The sequence below is a fragment of the Acipenser ruthenus genome, chromosome 16 (assembly GCF_902713425.1).
Source record: "Acipenser ruthenus chromosome 16, fAciRut3.2 maternal haplotype, whole genome shotgun sequence".
Taxonomy (NCBI): domain Eukaryota; kingdom Metazoa; phylum Chordata; class Actinopteri; order Acipenseriformes; family Acipenseridae; genus Acipenser; species Acipenser ruthenus.
Window position 1 is genome coordinate 2217138 of NC_081204.1, and position 17933 is coordinate 2235070.

A 17933-nucleotide genomic window follows, 5' to 3' on the forward strand; every position below is an offset into this window, starting at 1 on the left:
CAGGGTCGTCTTCTTCTTCTTCTTCTTCTTCTTCTTCTTCTTCTTCTTCTTCTTCTTCTTCCATTTTGACAGTACAGTTGCTTGTAAAACTTGTAAATGAAATGCTCTGTGCTTGCCTGGAGATTAATCAAAGCAGCTTCACAATGCTTGATTTAATAAACATGAGGTACAATCTTATGCATTTAATTGAAGCCCAACGAACTAGTCTACAGCAATATTCAGCACTGTTGTTTTCACTCTACACGCTTCTATCCAACCAGGCGAGAGAAAGAATGGGGTGTTTCTCAGGGCGCGTACCCTGTACTCGTCACCGAGCACGGAGTACACACGCGCGCTCCCCCATCGCGTGGACGCGCCCGTGCTCCGTGTTTCTGGTGCCCCTTAGCGTCAGCGTCGGGGTTCGTGCCTGCGCGTTTGATCCGTGCGGGTTGCTGGTTTGTAGGTGATGATGGCGGAAGAGGAGCACCGTTGAGTTCTCGCTCTGTTATTTTTTTTTATTTTTTTGTATAAAATACTGTTAAAAAATATACTCTAATACTCATTGTCTCTATTAACCGAGACCATGGGGAACGAAGCCAGCCTGGAGGGTGGAGGGCAACCCGGGGATCCAGGCTCTGGCATCTCAACGGCAGGAGCTCCGGGTTCCATTTCAGCACCAGCGGGCTCTGGACAGCTCATCAAGCCCAGCAATGGAGCTGCAGTCGGGGGTGGAGCGGCGGCCGGACCCACGGCAGGGATTAACAGGTAAAGTAGAGGACATTGCATTCCATTTCCTGACAAAAAGTATTATATACGAACTCCAGATTGCACTTTTATTCTGACGATTTTATTCGCTGTTAAAGACTTTGAAACATGAATTTTGTACAGAATATGTTATGTGTGTGTGTGTGTGTGTGTGTGTGTGTGTGTGTGTGTGTGTGTGTGTGTGGAGAAAAAAAATATGTATTTTCTGTTTCTTTTTTTAATGTAGTAATTCTACGGTTGCGTGGCGGTGATTAAATTTCTCTGGGTTGACTTTGGTTCTGTATTGAAACCTAGTAACCCAATTGCAATTCTAGGATGCATCTGTTTATGTATCGACATTGGTGTGTTCTACTGTGCACGAGAAGCCTGGTTTTACGAGGCAGGCTGTGCTGTCATTCATTATTCATTGAACATTTTCAATGGGATATTTATAATTTTCAATTGGAACCAGATATATTTATTCCAATTTTAATAATACTTTTTTTTTTAATGCATTTATGATTTGTAATCTGTTTATTCACTGCAATTAATAGGTTAACTCGTTTACCGGAGTGCAGGAAATTGTTACAAGCAGTCTTATAGGGTGATGAGTAGTTGAAAGTACCCTATTTCTTTGAGAAGCAATACTATTTCTGCATTTTGCATTTTGAGTACGAATTGCTTTTCGGATTTCGTGAATGCGTTTCGGTCAAAAAAAAAACAAAAACATAATTACAGCACAGCATTGTGTACTGTATAACAGTCTTTAAAACGGAACAGTTTTAAAAACATTATACTTGGTTATTTAAACGGGAAAGTGGAAGTTAACAAATGTCTTAGAAATTAATTATTATGAAATTCTGACATTAAACGCCTGTGCATTTTGAAACGCGTGCTTATTTATTTAAGAGTAATTCAGGTTGTTGTTTTGTAGTAGCGTAAACAGAACACGCCTTGCTACAAAGCGTTACTACACATTCAATTAAAATTCTGTCTTTTTAATACCGATTTACTTCCGTGGCGTTCCTGATTTTTACTATACAAGCTGCATAAACAAATGTCAACCGAGGAGTCTGTCTCCTCTCGTATGCCATACCCTGTATAGTGCAGTGTCAATACAGTGCTCAGTGCAGTGAATGGATGCTCGCGGTTGGTTGTTACACGATTTGTGGAAGACGACCTCAAGAGCCCATTCATTTCTAGTATAGATAAATATAAGGCGTTAAAAGCAGACTGTAGTGTGTTTCTGATAATGGAGCATACTGTCCTCACCTAGAGAGACATTTATATTAATATTTAATGACAAAACGGCTCTGTAAAATAGCAAAAAGTAAAAAGAAAAAATGAATTTAAAAAAGGCCTTTAGTCTTTTAAAATGCTGTGATTGTAGGAATATCAATGAAACGGAAGGAAAGCATACACTGTGACACGTTACATTAACCCATTAAGTACTATTGGCTAGTTTGTACTATAAGCTACTTTGTAATTTTTTATGACCCCTTAATATAAAATAAGAACCTGAAGCTTAAATATCTTGGGTGTTTTCCCACAGTGATGATACATCTCCATTTTCTATGTGCTGATCTTCATAGCCAGCATAACATTTCACTTCTTTTTCTTCTGTGAAGAAAGATTGATTTGGAATGTATGCAATTACATAAATACAGTGTGTGTTCTGATTTTTTCAAAGGAAAATTAATTTGGTACATAATGGATTGACAGAGATGTCAGGCTAGGCGTATGTAATGCTATTGGAGTAAGATCTTAGAAGGTGTTTTACTGTTAGCAGTGCAAGGCATTGAATGATGATGTTTTAGCCTACAGTTACACTGCTTTTCTCAGAGCCTCTTACACACATTCACAGCAGCACTATCAGAAAGGCATTGCAGCCAGTGGATTTGCTTTCTGAGCTGTCATGAAGGAGGGTTGACAAGGTGTCATGAATCCAGTGGTTTTGTGTTTATTGGCCATTTATCAGAATAGTATTGACCTCCAACATATATTCCATAGTTAATGCATAGCCAGACAAATAAGCGGTCACTGTCATAATTACTAAACCTTCCCTCTTTTTAGCAGAGGCTTCTGATAAAGAAAGGGAGGAAACCTACAGTATTGTTGACATTCGACAGTCTGTGACAGTCGGCCTCTTGATTGCAGATTGCCGTTACAATTGTGAAAATCACTACTGTACCCAAGGCAGAGTCTTTCATTCTGTTGCAGCAGTCTGCATTGGGAAACTAATTAAAACAGTATTGAGATGAGGTGATTAGAAAGGTTTGTAGCAGTACGGTGCGATACAACATACATTTCTATAGCTCCTTTTATGTCTAGTACCTCAAGGCTCTGACTGCTGCACTAAGAATTAGGCTTGCCGAGGTCCACCACCATTATTCAGTCCATTATGCATTCTGTTCAAAAGAAACACAATGTCAAACAGTGCGTGATGTTGTGTGATGTTGTGTAATGTTCTCCTGCATGGCATGACAGCCATTATGATTAATCTTAACCCTGACCTGGAGGGCCATCCTCTGGTAAATACAGAACATTCATCATGTTATTCCAAGTCCACTATGCTCTGTAGTGAAGACTGTAAGAATGACCCATTCACTGGCTATAGACTACATTCAAATCTCGTCCCCAGTGGAGACAGGCCGATGTCAAATCAACTGGACCTCCTATACACCACTCCCTTCTTATTATCAAATATTATTTATGGAGGAATTTACTTCTCCCTAACCCACTGTGCATCAATCCTTTTTTAAATGAAGGAAGACATTGGTAAATACTTCCTGTCACAACATTTGCCTACTTACAATAAAGTAGTTCCCCGTTGCTCTTCTTTGAACTAGTTGTATGAGATCTTTAATACAAACAGACAGAGGTGACCTCAGTGCCTTCATGAAACGCTTGGTTAGCAAAACCGACAACACAGTTACTGTGTAAAATAACAGTCTTTCATTTTCAGTGGGGGTGTGCTTTTACTCAGTTCTGCAGCTGGGGCAGAAGCACAGGGAGGATGGAGTGATGGATCCCTTCTTGAGGTCACAGAGGGCCTTGGTGCTTGAGGCAAGCATTCAAAACCAGAATCTTGTAACTCTTAGCTATTTGCACTGGATAACTGAGTTACTGGCCTCCAGAGGCCAAACTGCCTGCATCTGTCCTCTCTTTAAAGCAATACAGAACATAGCGTGTGTGTTTTTTATTGTTATGTAATAAACTCATTACTTGCTGTTAGCTCTCCTTGCAGCACCAGCACCACCTAGATCTGTATACATATGTTGAGGTTCTGCTGTATTGTTTTCACGGGGGTGCATGCTCATGAATGTGCCCGTGTTGCTCAGCTTGCTAAGTACTGTATGAGCGAGTATGTGTAACCCTAACCCTTCAGTATCAAGGTATCAGTGCAGAGTGTCACTTCATTCCATTGGCTTTGCCCATTGAGTAGTTTTGATTCCAACTGGTAATTGTTAATTAAACTGTTAGATACCTTAATTAAAAATTGCACATTGGGATTCACCGCCTTCTTTAAGTTGTCTGCCAATTTTCAATCTACAGATGACCTTTGTACTTGGGGGTGGTGGTGTCTAACGAAATGTAAACAGAGCCGCTAATTGCCTGTCCTATGTAATGACCTGTCCCGTATAAATCATTCATATTTTACCAATACAATTATTTATATGACCTTTCTATGAAAATCTCAATTTAAAACCCCTTTCAGCTCTATTTCACTGCAGAGTGAGTGCAGATTTAGATTTGTTTTATGCCTGTTGCCTCTATCAGTTTTACAGGTGCAGCAGCACACATGTTGGGTTGGATTGCCGCAAACAGGTCCTCTATGACTCACTCCAGGGCTATGGCTATGGAAATATTTGTGCAGGACACTGAATTGAAGATGTAGGCACATACTGGTTCACAAAAACATGTTTTACAGTTTCTTAATAATTAATTGAAATGTTAACAACCATGCAAGATTTATTTTTGACAGAACGCATATTCAAATAGGGGTAAAAGAGCAAACAAAAGCACAAGTGGTAATGGGTAAGAAGCCTGCTTCACTGAGTTTAACAGCTGAAAGCATGCCATCACTCCAGCGGCACCAGTAAGTAAGAGATTTTATTTTTGATAAGCAGAGCTGGTGTCAAACTATCCATGTCAAAAAATGTCACTGTAATAGGCTCTGGAAAGAAAAGATCTTCTGAGTAATGTGGTTATTTGCACATTTAAAATGATTTACTAAGATAGCTTGCTAAGTCTCAAAACCTCATTCACAGCACGGCTCTGGAGATGATGATGACCGACAGTAAAATGTACAAAATACTGACGCTGTGTGCTGACATCTGCCGACAGTGTGCAGATTAATGTGCTAGCCCGTGACTTTTATAACATTGTTGCTACTCTCTGGTGCTGCCTCTCGCGCACGTTTTGATATTTTTGTTTCCTGTGTCCGAGATCATCAATCATCTAGAGGGTTGTACACACTGTCGTATGTCCAGTAAAATGTCTCCAATCTGCATATCCCCTTCTGTATCAACAGCAACAAGCTTTGCAATTGCAATAGCTACAGTTCACCCGCAAGGCAGGGAGACATACTGGAGGTATTCAGTTCATTATGTAACAGAAAGCAAAGCTCTGCGGCTTTCAGACCAACAGGATTCTGTCATGGTTTTTAAAAACATTAAAGCACCACTAATATCCTTAGTATCACCTCATGAATATTATTCATACTTCTTTATGGTTGTCTTAGATCTTCAAGTTAATAAAGTGACTTAACAGAATACGTAGGTGCTTTGTAGAGCCTTTATTTTTAACTCCCAAGAATTGACCAGTGTGGGAAGTACATTATTCTAGTGTGGCGGTTGTATAGCTGCTATATTTGGAGACTTCTTTAGTCTAAATCCCCCAACGATGTGCCTTGTAAGATACATAAGCTCTTCCCATTCAACGTATTTGCATAGCAGTACTACAAGAAAAGCAGGCAAATCATTATAATTCAACAATAATTAATTCCAACGTAAAGCTATTTGGATTGCCGACTCTCATTATCTCATTCAGAATTTCTCAGCTACTAATTAATCCCTTTGTTAAAAATTGCATGAAAAAAATGGCATCGTTGGTCTACTGTCCTATCGATTCATGTGAAACACATTACTAGGCATGCACTGTCAGTAACTCTATGAGATGATTTGTTCATACTATAGAAGTGTCCACAGGCTGTTGGTATCGTTGTGTGTTTCATTCACAGACTCCTTCAACACAGTGTCCCTGATTATATGCTGTTTTCTGTGCTGCCATGATTTTAAACTAAACCCAGCACTGGTACAGATTCCTTCTTTCTGGTTCGCACAATTAAAAGGAAAATGAGACAAGCGCACATTTTAACAATAACAATGACTGAATGAAGAATTCTGTGTTTGTCTCCGTTTCCATTTCATTGATCTTTTCTTTGAGATAAACTCAGTGGAACTGAGCGTAATGGAAAAAATATCTTTTGTCAACCATTTTATTTTTTGTAATGGTTTCTTTACTATTATGCAATACTGGCAAAGAAAAAAAAAAGATTAGTCGTGATGAAATGCATAAGCAGCAAAAATAAAACTTCTTAAAATATCTTTTAAAACCCCTGAATTAATTACATTTCAAGTCAGTTCCGTTTTACAGTAGTTCATGTTTTTTTTATTATTTATCAGTAAATAATCGAGCTGCAATAGAAGATGTCTCAAACCATTTGCAAATTCATAATAAACACTGAAAATAAACATGCACGCTACAGGAAGGTGAATTGTACGCTGTGTGTCCTTCTGTTTATTATTCAATTTTATAGCATCGCTGTCCTCAGTAGGAGCCTTTAGACAGGTTTTAATGGGTCATTTTGCAAGGGTTTGCTGATATGATGTATTTAGCACAACATTTAGTAGCGAACATACAAATTTCATAATTACAGATTTACACATTTTGAAAAAAATAATGTTAATAATTGTATCTTCTGAACGTATTTCATGCCAGGCGTCTATTTAACATAGCTTTACATTAGTGTCCCCCACCACTCCCCTTATCCATGAACTTTCAGCCTTTGGGAGGTAATTATTCCATCTGATGAGAGTGCAGTATGTTGCCTCAACCTTCTTCAGTGATGACGAGTGTGTTTGATTCCCCAGCGATTGCAGATCTGGAACATGTGATCGGGATCTTACATTATGTAGAACAGGAAGGAGGCACTGACAAGCAGTAGCTGTGGTTGATTTTCTCAGAGGTTACAGAATGGAATGGAACCTGCATTATTACAGAACCCTTTATCCTTGCACAATCTTAAACAGCTTTTCAAACACTGTGTGCATCAGTCTCTAAGCAACCACTTAAATGCAGCCACATCTTTCTCACCATACCATGGAAAAGTAGGTCAGCAATACACACAACCCATTGCATGTACATGGAACACCCATTCCAGGTTCCATCACCATTCCATGCGCAAGTTCATACGGGCAGCAGTGTGGAGTAGTGGTTAGGGCTCTGGACTCTTGACCGGAGGGTTGTGGGTTCAATCCCCAGTGGGGGACACTGCTGCTGTACCCTTGAGCAAGGTACTTTACCTAGATTGCTCCAGTAAACACCCAACTGTATAAATGGGTAATTGTATGTAATGTGAAATAATGTATAATGTGATACCTTGTAACAATTGTAAGTCGACCTGGATAAGGGTGTCTGCTAAGAAATAAATAATAATAATAATAATAATGTTGAATGGAAGCCTCCCTTATACCCTTGCCACCAGTGATATAGTTTCCCCTGTAATTGCTGTTATTATTGCCATTCTAGATGTAACGGGCCATATTTTCAAAGCCTTTACTCCAATCTTTAATTAACTGCTATTTTTTGAGAGAGCTAAAACACATGTTCATTTTACAAAACTAGAACCCAAGCAACTAAGTCATCTATTTCAAGCTCTCTTCAGCGCTCTCAAGGGGTTTTGTTTTTCATTTTGTAGTATTCACATGTTTTTTTTTCTTCTTTCAAAAAATAGGAGTTCATTCAAGAAAAAGAAGAAACGCTTTGAAAATATAGCCCAATGTTTTAAAACTTAACAAAGAAATCCTTTTCGGTATGTGTATGGATTTGGGCACCATTAAAGTATATGGATTTTTATTTCTTTCAGTATTGTGTCTTTAAAACAAAAAAAAAAGGATACAAAGTACAAATTGGGAAAATAAACTGTTCAGTCGATGTACGTTGTTCTGTATGCTAAGAACTGTTGAAATCAAATTGGCAAGAAACATCATTTTATATGACTTTTAACAGTTTAACACTGTAATGTATTTTACTATAAAAACAGACACAGGAAATCATTCATTAAAAAACTCAGAAGGCATGGTAAATAGGGCCCTATAACACAGCCCCAATACAATCGAAACGACAATGAACAAGTGCAGCAAAGGAGAAGAGCATCTGTAACTGATGATGACCAATTGAAGGATTGAAAAAGAGCATTGCAAATTCAAGCCGCATTACACCAATGAAACTGAGGAATTATCAGGGGAGCTGAATATATTAGCTTGTCTTCGTGCAATAATTGCCTGGAAATGGGAAGGGTCATAGCTAATTGCCTACATAAGAGAGTGACCAGAACCTCTCTTCACTCATTAACCAGGGAGACTGACGTTAGGAAATCTTCAGTGTCCACTCCTCGATGGCAGATTTAGATACTCGATAACGCTGTATATAACCACTGCAACATAGCAGCTGTGTAAATCACCACACCACACTGTAGAAGCTGTGTATTGTGGAAATTCTAACAGATTTGAACATGCTGCTGATATTTATTTTTGTTGCATGGATAACAATGCGTTTGTACCCGGCTTGTTACAAGTGGCATTAGTTTATTGGGGGTGGTCTCGCACAATCCGGCAGCAGCTCTATATGCTCAGCAGCACTTAGTATGTTGGTCCAAGGTGGCCACACCCTCTTCTTCTGGGAGCATGGTATTGGATTCTTAATTTGCAGTACAGATTTAATAACATATTTACAGGAGGCAAATGGAATTGAAAGCAATTGGATACTGTAATTGTGCTTTTTGCGTATGTTGCACATGCCGTAGACTAAAATATCTACCCAAATAATTAGAATCACACAGTATAGTAGTTTAGCACCTCTTTCATTGATCATCTGGGAAAGAGCAGCTTGCACTTAAAGTAGATGGAGCAGAGAAGCCTTTCTGCACATAAAACACTGTTATGTGGATACACACACACACGCATGCACACACACACACACACACACACACACAGCCTTTTCAGAAAGCACTGCAACGTGAAGGACAGCATGCTGTGATGAGGAAAGAGTGCATGTTTTTCATTTAAATGCGCTTGTATTGTAAATCAAGCAAATAGCCTTAAAGAGGTCTTTATAAGTCCACGCAGGCGATGGAATTCTGAGCTTGAGTTCATAAAACGGAGGCGCTGTGCAGATTGCAGCCCAAGGAAATGTATAACCTTGAAGCATAACCCTGACAACCTCCTTCAGTGTGCTTGGAATTCCAATAAACCTGCGCTGAAGCACGTGCCTGCACAAAGGGTCAGTACAGGTTTTTCACTGAATAAGCACAGTGGGATTGGAGAAATATTCAGAAAGGGAAGAAAGAAATGCTGATTTAGGCGTACATACAGTATAGGTGCCGTCAAGCATCTTCTCCTCCTGAGAGGACTCAGGCATGTGATGCAAAGCTGTGCTTCCAGATCATCAGCAGTGGGGGGAGTAGGCACTTTTCTATAAGCAGTGGGAGGGGGGTGATTATAGTATACATTTGTAGTCGTCACACCCTGCTTAGTATTGGTGCAGGTGATGCTGACATGCAGTGGTTGTGGTTTCTCTCATCTCATATGTTGCCTGCCAGGGGTTGCTATAAATGATTGGTATTTCAGATGTCTTATTCTAAAAGAAAGAGGATTCATGTATGAGAAATAGTGCAGTTGTAATATCTGGCCACAAGATAAAAAAAAAGCTTTTATTTTTGTATATGTCAGAGAAAGTGAATAGAGCAGTTCTTTCTGGTACTGCACAAACTCAAATTTCTGGAGTTCTGATATTCATTCAGGGTTGAGGATCGTGATGAATGAACCAGGTGTTCATATATATATATATATATATATATATATATATATATATATATATATATATATATATATATATATATATGAATTATACTGTGTGCAATGGAATAGCTAATCAATTATCTTAAATAGTGCTTATCAAGAAACTCTGATCATGTTTTCTTGTCTATCTTCATTTATAATTTAATATATTTGCAGTAAATTCTCCATTATAAAAATAACCTTTAAGTGCATTGGCATCTGCAAAGCTGTGCAAATTAGTTTTATAATTGTTATGTTGCTAACACTTTTTACTCTTTGTTAATCATGCTGGCGTTTTACCTGCAACAGTGATTTGACCTTCTTATTAAAAGATTTCTTCCTAGAAATTAAAAGGTCATTAAAAAATAACATCTGCAAATCGATTTTGCCAGACATAAAGCTCAATACTGTATATGAATGTTTTTTTTCAAGCCAAACTATTTTTTAAACTTGAATTCTCATCTCCTTAGTGACTGATCAATAAAGCAACTGATTTCGCAGTATTCATGAAAGCTTAGGTGCTCAAAAAGGGCCCCTTCCTTTCATTATTAACCTCTTGTAAGTCACATAGGGAACACAGAAAGAAAGGAATGAGGCCTCTTTCTGAATGCTGTAGCTTGACACTGCTACTGGTACACTCTCTACGTCGTTGATCAGTCACCAATTGGGTCCAGATCAGAGTTACTTTTGCATGAAACAAACATGAATATGCTGGACTTCATGCAGAGTCTCAAGTCTTAGGATTGACAAACACATGCCTGTGTGCACTCAGAAGCTGCTGGTAACTGATTGGTCATGACCATGACTGCAGTGGAAAAGCGCCAATGAGTACACAACATTATCCAAGCACTGAATCCATGTATCGACTAGCACAGTGTTGAATGCACTGAGGGTGTGCCCAGTGGCTATGCCCTTGTACATTTTATAACAGTAATATTACAGTGATATTACAGTGATAGTTCAAATGTGCAGCAGTTGTATTGAAGTTGTTTTTATCTGGTCTCATTCCCTGAACCTTCACCTTATTTTAATCACGGGCATTTTTAGTTTGGACCTCTCTCTCCCACCCTTTAGCCTTTTTCTTAGTTTAATGTTGAATTTCAGAGAAATTTAAGGACACGCAACCAAAAAAAGACATTTACTATTATTGATTTGTTTTCTGCAGCATCTAGAGTGAGTCATTTACAGTTTTACTTATGCTATTCATGACTGAAACCAACAATTAGGCTCTGAAGGCAATTTAATGGAATATTTTAAAGAATAATCTGGGAACAAATTGAAAACGGTGAGCAAGATAGCATATATGAGTCTAACAGTACTGGGGGCGGACAAGAAAAATCATTAATTGCTTTCAGCAATCAATTTATTTGCTGCTTAAACAGTTTTTAATATGAATCAGTTTCTTGCAAGCTGCTGATATAAGGTCTATCAAAACATAAACTACTTTATAAACGCGGCTAAATTGAGTGTCTGGGAAGGTTAGCTCTGGCTTGCTCTCACAACTAAACAGTTCCCGGATATTGGATGCATAACAAACTGGTCGGTTACTATGCACATTATCCATTAGGTCCTTTTTGCACAGAGCAATTGCAGTGCACGTACAGAACTGAAAAATGAAAAGTCAGCACTACAGTAGTCTTTTCAGCTGCAGAAGTTGCGTTTGCAATTTGTTTCGGTACGGTAGACAGACATTTCCGTTTATGATTGAGTGTTTTAAAGTTATGTACAGACGGGTAATATATTGTGGGTCTTCGCATCCTTTTGGTGTTTCTGTTTTTCTCTCCAGAACTTGGGATTGTCCGCTAGCACTGTGGAGCAGTAATTAGGGAGGCGTACGAGATTAGTTGTCAAGAAATTGGAAGCACCTCTGATTAGCTAGCATACACTTTTGAGTAAATGGGCTGTCCTTCACATGACGGATTCATTTGTTTTGGAATTGGAATTCTCCTCTCACATTCTGAAATATAGCTGCATGTCCCTGTTGCAAGTCAGTTTCGGTCGCAATAGACAAAGATACTGGGAACCAGGTTTGCCAGGTGCTGACTGTAATGACTGATGTTTCAAGAGGATCTTTCTCAAAAGTGATGTCTGTAATTCATGACAACAGGCTGCATATTTCCATCCTTAACTTCCCAGCAGGAATTGGAGGCAGGTTAGTAGACAATGGTCAGAACAAATGGAACACATACAGTCATTTTTCACCCAACCCCTGTACAGCTACAGTATGTGTAAGGGCATCATATGACAACACCAGTATCTGTGTTCTTGGATGTAAAGAGAGCTTCCAAATACCAACTTGGATACACTTCTGTTGTATCACATTATTGTAGACGATTACAAATTCTTATAATGTACTGTGTAACGGTTGATACCTGGAGTATATGACGCCTTTAAATATGGGATGGGAGGTGAGGTTTTGCTCAAGAGCTCACCTTTGGATTAGATCTGGTTTTGCAAGCCTTGACTGCTCTTTTTTTCTAATCATTGCTATAGTCTCTGGTGCAAATCTAATTGTGAATTAGCATTCCGATATCATAGCATGGCACAGTTTAAAGCACCTGAGAAATCGTGAAAAAGAACAGAATAGAATAAAAGTCTGTGCTTGTCTCTGACGGCTCTTTGAAAACCTGGCAGTCAAACGCAAGGAGTTACAGGATAAAAACAATGGGATGACAACAGGTTAGTCGAAAAGCTGTTTCTTCAGATTTTAAAATCCTTTTCTCTAAGGCAACAATTCCTTTGACAGTTCAGCGTTTTTATACTGACGTTGGATGTGACGGGACACCTTATCCTGTAAATCCCCTTTGAACGATGAGGACCTTTTATTATATTGGGGGTAAATACAAGTGTCAGAGAGAGGCCAGTTCACGCTGTCTTTATTAGGGTTAACTACAAGTGAGAAAGAAGCTCTGCACCCATTTTGTAAGAGGTTCACGCTACCAAGCCAACTAAAACTCAATGGACATTTTCTAATGATTCTGCAGTAGCAGGATGCAGCCCATTTAAGTATCTATGTGTTTCATCTCCACCCCTTTTGAATGACTGTATGCAGGACAGAATGCTTCAGCCCCTGTGGGTGTAACGTGAAAGATAACACCTGGAAGTGGGGACTGTGTCTGATGTGTGAAAGCATTAAGTAAGGATATAATGTAATGGTTTATTCTAACTGGATCCTGTTTTATCCTGTGCTCTCAAATAAACTCACAACAATCTTTGTTGCTGCAGTTGTGCCTCCGGCTGATGTTATTAATCCACTAACCATCCTGTGTGGTTCCCTAGCCTGCCTGCAGTGTTCAAGGACCCCACTCCCAATTATAAACAAACCCGATTACTAGCAGTGCCATCGGCGGTTCTGATCCCAGGTCACTCTCACGACGATCAGGATTACACAGCCAGGTCTCCATGTCCAGGTAGCGTGGACGATATTCAGCCCGTTATCTTTTGCGTTGCAGCAGTCCTGAGGTGAATAAACGGGACCTACCTGCTGATTATCCACAGCTGGCAATCACACACAGCAGGCAGGCTTTCCTAGGAGTGTCAGATACTTCATTAATTATTTACAACAATTATAAAAAACACACACTATTTACAATATACATCTACACAAAAAAACATCTTCATGTGCAGGGGTCCTGCCCTGCCACAGTCCAATTTTCCTTCCTGCCTCAATCCCCAATTTGCTCAGTTAGTGGTCCCTGTGAGAAAGGTACTCTACTGGGATCCTATTAAATAATCTCTCTGCCCCACTTCATATGTTACCCTTGTTGTTAGTGTTGCCCCCTAGGTATCTGACAGCTCAGAGGTCATAGGTCAGAAAAAAAAAATTCAACCGACAACGGGATAGCTCTGTCTTGCAGTCTTTAAACAGTTTGGCCCAATTGGGGCACAGTCATAACTAGTTCTTTTTCTTATGTTCCTTTTTCAGCCTGTCGGGGAGACCCAACCAAATTAACCCGGCCGGTCCAAAACCATCGTCTCAAGTTGGCTATGCTGACAGCAGAACAGGGGGTGGAGGGCGTGCCGAGCCCTATCGGCTAGCTGCCCATGATAGCCCCAGAGAACAGAAGACCCAGGGGCCAGGGCAAGGTCAGGGGCAAGGACAGGGGTCCCATCACTCCCTCCACGTGGACACCAGCGTGAGGTCAGGGAAGTCACCCTCGGTCTCGCCCTGCACCACGCCCACATCACCCTACTCTGTGCCCCAGATCGCCCCGATGCCCAGCAGCAAGGTGTGTCCCCTCTGCAAAACCACCGATCTGACAGCCCCCCACAACCAGCCAAACTTCAACACCTGTACCCAGTGCCGCTCCACAGTGTGCAACCAGTGTGGGTTCAACCCCAACCCACACCTCACTGAGGTAGGTGCTCATTCACTGTAAAGATGTCAGTCCTTCTCTTTGGTTTAGCAGGTGATGAGTTTAGAAAAGGCAGGCACACAAATAGGACAATTTGAATGTGTTTTTGTTCCAGTGTCAAATCACTACATTTTATTTTCCTGGAAGAAAACTAAGATTTTACAAAATAGACAAATAATATTAGACACCGTCTGTCTGCCTATCTAGTTCTCTTTCTGCCTGTCAAATAAACAGCTACAAAAAAGGTTTATTTATCCTTTCAGTTGTTTAACAAGGGAACATCAACTACCAGGCAAGGGGCTCACTTTTCTGTCCCTAATGGCATCCCATCTACTGTACCCTATAGCTGTTGGCAGTGTTTTATTACAAGAACATAAAGCTTCAGTCCTTATAAAGCTGGCAGAGGAAGAGCAATTAGGAATATTGACGTGAAGGCAGTTGTACAGATGGCCTTATCTGCAGTGCAGCACCCAAGAGCCAGATAAAGATAGGCCAAAAACCTGAACCTTTATTTTGTGTGGAAATGTTAGCACAGTGAAATGATAACAACACAGTTTATGGCTACAGTAGCAGCAGGAATGCTGTACAATATTACAATTTACATAAAACGTAAAAACAAGCACGAACCTCCAGCAGCATTAGAAGGCATAGCCAATATATCAAGGACGTTTTTATTGGTGGAAACAAGAGTTGTGCATGTAGTGGCTTAACGATCAAATTAGTTCTGTGTGCCAGAGGGCAGTTGCCAGTTTATGCTTTCAGGAACCAACTAAATATCTGCATTCTAGTATGAGAGTGTGACTCATTTCCATCCTCTGCATTTTACTCGTTTAATACTCTATTATGTGTGTTGTGTTATTTTTATGTTCTTCTGCTGTTAAGGTATTAGTGGGACTGTAAACAGGTTTTCAAGAGGCAAAGAAACTTGCGTTTCTGTGGCTGCATGTCACGGATGGCTGGAGTGGTGCATGTGGGTGGTGACGTCAGGTTCAGGAAGCAGTATAAACACAAATGAGACGAGGCTAAAACGGACACAGCCGCATCTTTATTAAATAATAAAACAAAGAAAACGCACAATAAACAAAAGGGCACACAGGCCAAAGTAAAACAAACACAAAACTATAAATCTATTCTATAACAATGAGTACCTTGTTCGCTGGCTGGTAGCATTCATTCTTAACCAGGAGGTGCCCGGTTCAAATCCCACCCCAGCCACTGACCCTGAGCAAGTCACTTAACTTAACCTCCTAGTGCTCCGTCTTTCGTGTGAGACGTAATTGTAAGTGACTCTGCAGCTGATGCATAGTTCACACACCCTAGTCTCTGTAAGTCGCCTTGGATAAAGGCGTCTGCTAAATAAACAAATAATAATAATAATAATTAATCTCTTTAATTCTCCTCACAACTGTCTTTGCAGCTCTGAGCCCAGAGTGGGTCTTTTATACTGTGGCTGGAGCCTTAATTACCTATTAAACAATGACCACATTCCCACCCCATCCATGCCAACCACATTTTACGAGACCGGCTTTTTTCTGGTTTCAAACAAAAATGACTGACGGTTTTGTCCCCCTGTAGACACACACAATATACATATAATAATAATAATAATAATAAGATATATATATATATATATATATATATATATATATATATATATATATATATATATATATATATATATATATATATATATATATATATATGTAAATAAAATACACACAAGGGGTGGGCACCCCATCACACTGCAGTAAAACTGGGGGTGTGACCAAACTCTTTTGAAATTGCCAAAAGAGAATGAAGTAAACAGACAAATGTGTTCTTTGAAGCAAGTAAGCTATTGGCATGCAGACATGTGATTGCTAATTGGCTGTAAAATTCAGTAAAAAAAAAATCAGCAGTTGGAGAAACACACAATGTTCCTTGTTAAGTGTTGAAGTCCACACGAATTAGACACCAAAAACGAGTGAGAAATGGATGAACCTCAATGACACTTTCATTATTTTGCTAGGTTCATCTTAGCTTGATAATGTGCTTTAATTAAATGTCAGAATGACTCATCTTGTCAAATTTTGAATATCTACGTGGGTGGTGTAATCGCCTAATGTCTTCTGTAGATTTTTTAAATATCACACATCAACCATTTTAAAAACATTGCAGTTCTGTCCAAAATCCTGTAAACCTCAATGTCTGTTGAGGTTTACAATACAGCTAGTATCTAACAAAAACCATTGCATCCATATTTCCAGGTCACCATATTCAGCATGCTGTATGGCTGAGATATATCAAGATTTCTTCCATTAGACCGTCAGCAGTGGCCGTGGTTTTCTCACCTTGCTATGCATTGAGGTGTGATATTAAGATGCAGCCAAGAGGAATTAAAGTGCTTGGCCAATCTAATCACTCCAGAGCCAGCCTGAAAGAGGAAGTCACAGCAGCAAGATTTAAGGCAGAGATGTTAGCATGAGGCTGTGACCTCATGCTTTTAATAACACTCACAGAGGTTATTCTGCTGTTTTCAGGTCTTTGTTGGTGTCGTGCTCCGAGCAATGGGGCCGCTGTTATGGGTTGAATTTAATGCATTCCCTATACAGATTGGATTTAAAGCGCAAGACATTTCACACTGATTTTATAATGTTACTGCATATAATATTTTGCACAAATATATAGGTGTAGGTACAGTGCTTGCAAACGATACTTATAGGTATCTAAAGCAAGTTTTTACCATTGTATACATAATACTATTTTCTTATAAAACTGTACAGAGCCTAGAGAACTCAGTCATTACATCTGAATACAACTGAAGAGTTTTACCCAACAATCAACAAATAGCATCTTCTAAACTCTGTCTTAAGAGGTTCTCAACTGGCAAGCACGGTGGGCTACTAACCATGATAGTGATCTTGCAAATTGCCATTGCAGGTGGTTTAGTGGCTACATGTCGCTAAAACAAACCTTAAAACGTTTGTCAGCCTCATCAATCAGCTTTAAACACAAAAGCAAGCAACTCGAAAGCAAGCAAGATCCAAACACTCCCTTACAGTAAAGTTTTTAAAAAAAAACATCCTAGAACCAGAGGATTACCTAGAAGGAACTTTAGCAAAACCATTAGGAGACCACAGCTTAACCAGCAATGACAACACAATGCAATTAAAATAATGATCGCAGTGTTCTTGATACAGTAGCACATCAGGAGCACGGATATGAAACTGTGCTACAACAATGTGTGTAGATATGTGTAAAGCACTTTATACCATGTGCAGCAATACACCTTGTTAATACAGCTTTAATTGCAACGTGCTGGGAAACCGTTCAATATGCTTCTATGACGCCATACAATTTTAAATCCGTAGCTGTTTATTATCACCATAAAAAAAACAATACAATTGTTAAGACTGTTAAAGAAAAACTGCTCATGCTCAATCTCAAAGCTCTGCTCTTTGCTTAGCTTCAAGGTAAACATGGCGTGCTTATTTATATCCAGTGTATTTTTGAAGTGACTTTGCCACCAAGCTGTCTGCCTGACATCACCTGTGAGAACTGTGCAATGTTGTGAAAGTCGAAAATGAACTGTGAAATTCCATCTCTGGAACTTTCCAGACTCAGCCCCAAAACAACTTCAAATATATTTGTAATCATTGAAACAAGTGTGGTGTTTGAATCATATTTGAGACTGGCAACAGCATATAGCATGTGTGCAGAGTTAGATATGATTGAGCACCACAATGTAAAGCCC

The 17933-nt window shown here is 39.5% G+C and overlaps 1 protein-coding gene across 3 annotated transcripts in view; it reads left to right on the forward strand.

The window, feature by feature from the left end:
• The first annotated feature begins 430 nt into the window (after window positions 1-430).
• The window catches only part of LOC117412218 (protein bassoon-like), a 120491-nt gene continuing 102988 nt past the window's right edge, over window positions 431-17933 (forward strand). For all 3 annotated transcript variants that reach the window (XM_058988377.1, XM_058988378.1, XM_058988379.1), the window contains exons 1-2: window positions 431-744; window positions 13771-14203. In XM_058988377.1, the coding sequence (XP_058844360.1) occupies window positions 563-744; window positions 13771-14203 (615 nt within the window). In that variant the 5' untranslated portion in view covers window positions 431-562. The remainder of the gene's footprint in view (window positions 745-13770; window positions 14204-17933) is intronic.